This window comes from Pseudophryne corroboree, chromosome 1 (assembly GCF_028390025.1).
Source record: "Pseudophryne corroboree isolate aPseCor3 chromosome 1, aPseCor3.hap2, whole genome shotgun sequence".
Lineage (NCBI taxonomy): Eukaryota > Metazoa > Chordata > Amphibia > Anura > Myobatrachidae > Pseudophryne > Pseudophryne corroboree.
This window is the reverse complement of record NC_086444.1, coordinates 1221896723-1221906208: the sequence shown is the minus strand read 5'-3', so window position 1 is coordinate 1221906208 and position 9486 is coordinate 1221896723. Positions and strand designations below refer to the sequence as shown.

The following is a 9486-nucleotide window of genomic DNA, read 5'->3' as shown; positions in this document are numbered from 1 at the left end:
TATAATATCAATTGTTTTTTCTGAGGCTAGTTCATGTACTGCATTTTTATGTGGATGACATATTAATATTTTAAATAAAACAATATATTGGATTCATTCTGCGCTCCCACTCTTTCTTTTTTCACACTCACTTTGATCCATTGTTGGGGCAGCCCGCCCACAACTGGTGAGCAGCCGCCTGAATCCAACTACATATAGTGTGTGTATTTTAGAGCGCAAATCTTTTGTATATATTTTTTGAATATATAAATGCATTGTTAAGCAAATGCAAATTATTAACAATACAAAACTTGCAATAATTTTTTTGGGATATTATTAGAATATAAATTATATATATATGCATGAACAATCACTGTAATATGGAATATGTGTCTGTACATATATTTTCTCTATTTTTATCTTGAACATATTAGTATGTGAACCCCACCAACATGAACAAACCAAAACAAAACAAAATAAATTTAGAACATTTTCAGGAATGCACGACTTGAAGTATCTCAGAAAGTATATTCCTATTATCGATTTGTCTTTTCAAACAGGACACATGGATGACTCTGTATCCCTCTGTCTTCAGTTCCTTCACCCTGGCTCGCAAGACCGTTTGTGACATATCTAAAAATGAAGTAAAACAGGTAAGTTCTTGAAAGTTAATTTCCATACTTTTGTCCACCTTATCTTTAACTGTAGTCTTCATTTTAAAAGAAATGCAAGGTTTAAAGGTAACAACCCTAATTATAATAAAATATTACAATATATATTTCTCATTGTGACTCTAGATCAGTAGTGCACCGAAGATTTTTCCATCATTTGTATTAGCAATGGTTAAGTTAAAGATATACAAGCACTATAGTAATGGGTTCCATCATAAATTATGTTTCACGGCACAGACAAAATTATCATGTCCAAACAACCCCAAAATATTGCAAAAATCACCATTCAATGGAAGCACTACTGACTAATAAAATACATTCTGAAAGAATGCATTTCTTGGACAAAGCAATGCCGTATGTCTGAGTTTAATTTATTAGTCTGCGGTGCCGATGTTTGATGTATGTATATATATATATATATATATATATATATATATATATATATATATAGTGTCAGTTTGTACTGTGCTCCAAACAATAAATACAATATGCTGCAGTGACCTCCTCGTCAGCTTGGCATAAGATGACTATGTAGATGAAAGGTAATCGGCTGCACTCACACTGCCGTATTCAATGATGCAAAAAGTGTCCCTTTATTGCCTACATGTTTTGTTAAAAATCCCCTTCTTCAGGGACAGATTTCTGTCCAAATAACTTGAAAATATCTACATATATTTAAAAGTTTATTATATCCTGTTTAACACTCTTCTTCCTTATGTCTTTACTCTTTTTTTATTTGTTTTCCTTTTATATTTCAGGCAACTTTGTCTACATGTGTGTTTCCAGAGCTCTGGTCCTCTACATAAAACAAAGATATTTGTATGCTACATGCCAGCATTTTGCTTATACTCCACTCTTGTGATGTCTAAACTTGTAGCCTATAACACTCTGCTAAGACTGTATCCAAAGTAAATCAAATGATGTTTTTTTTTTGAAAAATTTACAAACCATACACAAAATTACAATAGAAAATCAATGTAGGATTAACTTAGTTTCCTATTGAGTTTGGTGATTCAAACTCACAATTTGAATAAGAAGCCTATGGCTAAAACTAATTAAAAATAATAAATGTTAGTGTTATATGTAGGATTTTTTAAGTGCAGGATGATGATCGTTGAGTAGGGCACATTTGTTATCTTGAGGAAACACATTTTTTATGTTACGTTTTTCAAAAAAAGCATAGCACATATGTCTCACCATATTTAGTTATCTGATAATGCAATCTATATACATTTATTAATTACCTTTAATATTTAAGCTTCATCCTCATCGTTAGCTTCCTGTCTCTTCCAATGTTGAATTTGAATATTTGCACGCTCTAATCTGACTCGAAGATCCATATTCTCATCATAGCTTGAGCTAGGTCGATAAGCCAATTGCAATCTTGAATGCACTTCTGATGCTACAGCTATGCTTCTCAAATTTGTGTTTTCAGGGCTGTATTCAGAGGGTACAGGTGCAGCGGTGGATTTATACTTTCCTGTTGCAGCGGTGGATTCTGAGGGTCCTGAGTCAGCGGTGGATTCTGAGGCAATTTGTCCAGTAGTGGATTCTGAGTGTCCTGGTTTTGGCTTCAATAAATAGGGCCCTGGTGCAGTGGTGGATACATTGAGGCCTCTATAAGCAGTGGATACATAGTCTCCATGTAAGTTGTTGTATACATAGGGTCCTGATAAAGTGGAGGATACATAGGGTCCTGTAAAAGTAGTGGATACATAGGGTCTTGATGCAGGGATGGATACATAGGGTTCTGCTAAAATTGAGGATACATAGTGTCCTGTTACAGTCGTGGATACAGAGGGTTCTGTTGCAGTGGTGGATACATAGGGTCCTGCTGAAGTGGAGGATACATAGGGTCCTGTAAAAGTAGTGGATACATAGGGTCTTGATGCAGGGATGGATACATAGGGTTCTGCTAAAATTGAGGATACATAGTGTCCTGTTATAGTCGTGGATACAGAGGGTTCTGTTGCAGTGGTGGATACATAGGGTCCTGCTGAAGTGGAGGATACATAGGGTCCTGTAAAAGTAGTGGATACATAGGGTCTTGATGCAGGGATGGATACATAGGGTTCTGCTAAAGTTGAGGATACATAGTGTCCTGTTACAGTCGTGCATACATAGGGTTCTGTTGCAGTGGTGGATACATAGGGTCTTGGTGCAGGGATGGATGCATAGGGTCCTGCAAAAGTGGAGGATACACAGGGTCCTGTTTCACGTATGGATACATAGGGTCCTGATAATGTCGAGGATACATAGGGTCCTGTTAAAGTAGTGGATACATAGGGTCTTGGTGCAGGGATGGATACATAGGGTTCTGATAATGTCGAGGATACATAGGGTCCTGTTAAAGTAGTGGATAGATAGGGTCCTGCTGCAGTGGTGGATACATAGGGTCCTGGTAAAGTGTAGGATGCATATGGTCCTGTTAAAGTGGTGGAAACATTGGTACTTGCTGCAGCAGTGGATACAGAGTATACTGGTAAAGTGGTGGATACATAGGTTACTGTTGCAGTGGTGGATACATAGGGTCCTGGTAAAGTGGTGGATACATCTGTTCCTGCTGCAGGGGTGGATACAGATTCTCCTGGTAAAGTGGTGTATAGATAGGTTCCAGGTGCAGCGCTCGTTGCATACTCTCTGTGTGTAGAGCTTGTTACATAGTCTCCACGTGTACAGCTGGATACAAAGGTTCCTGCTGTAGCATTGGATATACAAGAAGGATTATCTGATCTGGACATTCTTTGTCTTTCTTCTGTCAACAGTTGCATGAAAGTGGAAATCATGCGTGTGATGGTAATAGTCTCATACTGCCATGCTAGCATTTGATTTATACTGTGCTGCATCTGTTGGTAGTTGATTGCTGCCACATTCTGTGATGAAACAAGATGATCGTAAAAATTTGCAAGAGTGACAAGTGCTTGATTCTGTTGTCTTTGTGTTGTGTTGAGAATCTGTATATTATTATTCAGCTGATTTATTTGATGTTCAATTTTTTTCATTTCTTCATTTCTATTCCTCTCAATTAGCTGCATGGTTTCCTTTAAAGAATCCTGTTGGCTAATGGTTTGTGATCTGCTAACGTCACATTCTGTGTGTATAAAAAGTTCTAGGTACAGTTAATACATCAATTTACAGACAATTTATTAAGTATAGTTAGAAGAACCAAAAAATCAAGTTATAAAAAAACCAGTATCTATTAATGATAGTGGATCTCATTAAAATCTATGTTTTATACATTAAAAAAATTTACCTTGATTTGTAGAGTCCAGGAATTGGTCTTGAAGACCATGGTCAATTACACTAGAATGTGCAGTCTCTGCATTCAATTCCACCTGGTTGGTATCTTCTGTATCAATATTACTTTTCTGGCTGTGCAATACAGGCTCCTCATTAATGTTATCCTGTGTCTGTGTGGCAGTCACCATGTTGCTTTCTATGGCTTAAAACATAATAGATAAATACCATTAATCTTAAACATAGTTTTTAACCATATTGAATATCAATGATAGTACATTTTAATTATATTGATCAAAATAAATACCTTTATCTAACATTAAAGGGTTTAGCATGGTTGAATTTTCTTCCTCCATGAAAGGATCATCCATTGTTGATTGTTCTTGCCTCATGGATGTTTCATTTACCGTGGAAGTCTCTACCGTAGTGGAACTTTGAACCACAGAAGAATATTCTTGCATCATTGATGTTTGGTCCGCCGTGGAATGATCATCCACTCTTGCCGAATGTTTCAGCATTGATGGTTCGGCCACAAAGGAAGTATCATCCACTGTCGAAGTATGTTGCAGCATTGATGGTTGGTCCAACATGGTAGCATGGTCCGCTGTTGCATCATGATGCAGCATTGATGGTTCGTCCACCATGGAAGGATTGTCCAATGTTAAAATATGTGGCATCACTGATGGTTCATCCGCAGTTGGAGGAAAATTGTCTGTCATAACTGTTTTTGTTTCAGAAAAAGAAACTTTCCTTGAAATTGTTGTAAAGGAACCTGAAATAAATAATAGGTATATTTAACATTGCATACATATAAATACATAATATTTGATAGACATTACAATATTTCTAGCATTATAAAACTGTGTAAAGCATACCTCAAAAATGTATTTACTTATATTTTTTTACTAATATTTTTTAATACATATAATATTTTATTATATTTATTATTATTATTTTATTACAACAGAAAAAAAGCCTTTTTGGCTCAATAATATAGCTTCTAATCCAATTTTTGATTTATTTCTACAACATAGGGTAAAACATTATAGCTAGCACAATATTATTTTACAGTAGGAGGGCATGTTTATAAAATTAGAATAAGATGCTAGATAGCATGTGTGTATGTTTTTAGGTTCAACGCTAACTCAGGAAAGTAGGTAGCAATTTACAACACACTGTGGAAATATTTGACTAAAAATCTGTAAAAAAAAAAGGTGAGTCTAATACAAAGCTCTAACACTTATCTGTGTGGCCGGTAAGGGGGTGACAGTTAAAAATCATTACTGGTCGGCCTTGCGTGGATGAATAGTGACAAGACATAAGTGTATGGAGAAGGGTTGTCGGTACTTAGTTATATAGTAAAAAATTTCAACATGGGTTTTTAATTCTGTTTTTGTTCTCACATTCCTCGTTAAGTGATGTGTTGTGTAAGGTGCCTAGCTCAGCTACCGCTGTATTATTTGCAGGTTCCCATTCCCAATTGTTGTCCAAGTTGATCCTTAAATAGGAAGAAAAATAACTAATTAAATTAAGAAGGTTGGACTCAGGTCTACTTATTTCTCATGTCAATCTAATGACCATGTCTACATAATAAATGTTGACTTTTAGTAGCCCAATCAATGTTTATCTACCTAATGACCTCCTACATGAAAAAATTAAGTTCGGATATCTTACATATATAACATAGTGAGGGTTGCCTGTAGTCCACACATTTACAGCATTTAGAAGAGTAGCATCAGCAGCAGGATTGGGCTGACAAAGAATGGCATAATTCTCCTTTGCGCCTGCAATTTTACCCATTGGCGGCAGCAGCGTTCGTAGAATGTCCTTTATAAGTGTAATTATTGATAATCAATTACAAAGTAATCAGTTAACTTTTGGTATATCTCGTTGATAAAACGAGAGACATAAGTAAGAGATTTTAATTTAATTAATTTATTTTGATTATACTAGCATTTACTTAGCAATTAACTATTTTTTTCAGCTAATAATTATATATGTATTTAAAAAAAAAAATTACATTGATTTTTAATTATGACCAAAGTATTTATTTTGGCTCAATAGAACAAAGAAATTAACAGTATATGTTTTCATATGCACTATATTTTGAAATATCTTACATAAACTATTTATTATCTAACTCACGATATAACATCATACAATATTGCAAACATTATTTACTGTTTAGTTGTAACGTTTTTACTTTTGTTTTAAATTTTTTACCAGACTGTTGCTCTTCCAAATTCTTCTGCTTTTTCTTATGTGTTTTCTTTTGATTTTTTTCTTGAGCAACCTTAAGTTCTTTAGCAAATATAAAAAATAAAATAAAAATATTACAGTTACTAAACATTTTAATATCACACACACACACACACACACACACACACACACACACACACACACACACACACACATTGAGTAAACCTTATCCTAAATGATGGGTTCAGGTACTAATTTGGATATACAATTTGAAAGTATTTGTACTAACTGCATATCATAATGAGATCGCATGGCGATGGTGTCCAAATTGAAGCACAGAGTGCATTTATGTTTAATATACACATTATACACAAACCCGTAAGGTCATTTTATACAATTTTTTAACATACTTTGTGCATTAAACAAAGTGTGTGTATATTTACACAATTAATTTGTTTCATATACACATTATACAAACAGCCTGAAGGTCAATTTATGTAATTTTCTTTATAATGTTGTGTATTAAAATAATTATTTTCACATTTGCCATCATAAAACAAATTTTTCACTATCTTACTCTCCCATTAAAATATATGTGTAAACATTTTTTATTTTATTGATTGATATTGGGCTATGGCATACTCCACCTATGTTTGTGTGTATATAGATATAGACACACACACATCTGGTGGATTGATATTTTTCATGGACAATACGCTATATATATCTATCTATCTATCTATCTATCTATCTATCTATCTAGATATAGTTATATACATATTTATAGTTTGTAAAATAGTTACCCTGGGAACCAGTGGGTGGCCTCTCGTCATCTTGTACCATTCTAAAGTGCTCTTCTAGTTTTTTCTCCCAAACCTTTTGGAGTTTTCTTCTACACTTTATTTTATGATTTGTCTTCCTCTTACAGTCACGTAGTCTCTTTTTGCAGCTTTCAGGAGTTCGATGTATATCTCGAGCTGTAGACACAGATTTTGCTATTTCTTCCCAAGTATTATTTTTAAATTTCTGGTGTACATTAAAAGCTTCGGGACCAAATAGCTGACATGTATGATGAATAACTTGGTCAATGAGGGTGTCTGTTTCATCATCTGTGAACTTTGGGGCCCTGTGGATGCTTCCTTCATCAGGAGATTCATATTCATCATGAGAAGCATCACTGTGACTCTTCTGACTGTGAGATGTTTCAGCTTCATCTTGAGTAAGTGAGGTTCGTTTTCTGCTACCACCCTCTGCCATTTTTTAAAACTAAGACAATCTAAATAAAGACAAAGATTTACTAAATAATTCTATATATATGTTCTATAATTTTTTTCTATTAATCATTTATTAATTAAGAATTATGTTTTCAATTTATCTGGAGCCATGCACTGATACTTAGATGCCAAATAATTCACTAGCCTTGAAACATCCATCGATGGTAGTAAACCATCTGTTTCTCCCCATCAATGTTAAAATTATTCAAACCTGATATAGACCTTGAAAAAGGGACAGCATAGTCCAGAAACGCGTTGGTTTGCCATGCTGTGCCTTATTCCATAATCAAGACGGACAATCTCTGCATGCTTTGGGTAACATTTGTGATTCTAAACTCTGGAGCCTACTGCTTTCTCAACACCTGCGGCTCACACCAAATATAAGGGTACGATCACTTTCCTGCCTTCATTGTGAATCACAACGTGTTTGAGATTTTTTTTTTTCATATTTTTTTTCTTTTATGAAATATTTTACATTATACATTATACATATCAGCGGATTGGTTGCCATGGACAACTTCTCCACTGGCTCACTTTAACACACTTTTCAATGCTTCATGAATAGATCACTATGGGAGAGACGTCATGAGATCTCTGCCATAGCAGCGACGTACAGACACTAGAGGTCAGTAATGACCTCTAGTATCTGTCACTGGAGACGGCTACAGCGGACGCCCACACAGTCCACGGCGTCTGCTGCAGACGGGGAGCGGGCAGGCGGCGGTGACTGCGGACACAGGACGCAGCGCACTGGGCGTATGCACTGCTTGAATGCACAAATAACCGCTCATGGCAATACCAAATCAATATCAGCAGCATAACTATTTCTCAAGTAACAGTGTTTTAAGTGGGATGGCCATGGGTGTGTTCAGCTGCGATGTGAAAAGTGTGAGTGGACAAATATGGTCACTAAAGGGTCTATTCATACAGAAAACGAAAACATAATTGATACTTATCACTACACATCGCATTGCTTTGATGCGATGTATAGCTGTGATAAGTAGCAATTAATGTATACTTACCCTTAAGACGATGCGCTGCGGTGTCTAGGGCTATTGCGGTGAGGTCTGCTCCAGCGGTCCTTCCCAGCGATGCGCGGGGTACAGCGGAGGGTCACTTTGCGCATGCGCAGGGTGTTTACCTCCCGTCAGCCCGCAGTAGTTGCTGTGAGGTCGGGGGGCAGAGCCAGCGCGAGGTGCAGAGCAGTGATCGGGGAAGCATTGAGCTTCCCTGATGTCTCCGCACTACAGTTCAGGTTACGGCGTCCTGAGATGGCGAACCTGGACTCCATGGAGAAGCGGAAAGCAGAGCTTTCCACACCTTCATGAATCGCACTCACCATTCAAAGGTATGGTGATGCGATTCAGGCACAGAGCGGGGGTAACGCTGGAGAAGTCAGAGACTTCTACACGTTAACCCGCTCTGTGAATTGCAGTAGGCAGAGAAAAGCCCTGTTTACCGCCAAAAAAAGGTCTTTTCAATGCTACATGAATAGACCCCTAACTGTGCTATGGGAGACCATATATGGTTTCAGTCATAGATGGCCATCCTAGCTTCCATGAAAGACCCGCTGACCAATCAAAGATCAGGGGTGGTGAGTCACGGGTGCTGTGGTCTAAACTACGATCGTTATAAAAAAAAAATATATATATATATATATATATATATATATATTTTTAGAACATACATAAATATTGGTTTAGGCTGAGATAGTGATGTACAGAAAACATAGGTTCTCCACCATCGCTGGGAAAAGTATTCTACATCGGTCATAAACCTTGAATTAATTTGATTCATAGATGAACGATAGTCATCCCTAGTGTATTTATCTATGTGGGATAGCACAAATGTATGTTGTGACAATAATCCTTCCTCACATCCAAGACACAGTTGCCACACCCTGCAGGGCTCTGCAATGTGATAAGGGTTGGGTGACATAGCTGTGTATCTGTGCAGTGATGCTAGATGTCTTTAGCATGATGAACAGGCAGCCAAGCATGGAGTTTAATCGGCGCCATTTTGTAATTGGGAACGTACTGTCAGTCACTCTGACTGCAAAACGGCAATAAAACACAGCTATGTTATCACAAAACCAGATAAGTTTACAAAGCCAGATAAAACTGTTC

General features: G+C 36.5%; 1 protein-coding gene across 2 annotated transcripts; it reads right to left on the bottom strand.

Moving 5' to 3' along the window:
- Positions 1 to 526: 526 nt before the first annotated feature.
- On the bottom strand, positions 527 to 8010 carry LOC134930728 (serine-rich adhesin for platelets-like). 2 transcript variants are annotated; one of them, XM_063925355.1, is made up of 6 exons: positions 6890 to 8010; positions 6111 to 6188; positions 4195 to 4659; positions 3904 to 4092; positions 1895 to 3759; positions 527 to 612 (listed from the first exon to the last, which is right to left on the bottom strand). In XM_063925355.1, exons 1-5 carry the CDS (start codon positions 7341 to 7343, stop codon positions 1904 to 1906), a joined length of 3042 nt encoding a protein of 1013 aa, XP_063781425.1. In that variant the 5' UTR covers positions 7344 to 8010; the 3' UTR covers positions 527 to 612; positions 1895 to 1903. The 2 variants fall into 2 exon arrangements, with proteins under 2 accessions (XP_063781425.1, XP_063781426.1); XM_063925356.1 differs by having other exon boundaries at positions 1895 to 3741; positions 6890 to 7598.
- Between the last annotated feature and the right edge of the window lie 1476 nt (positions 8011 to 9486).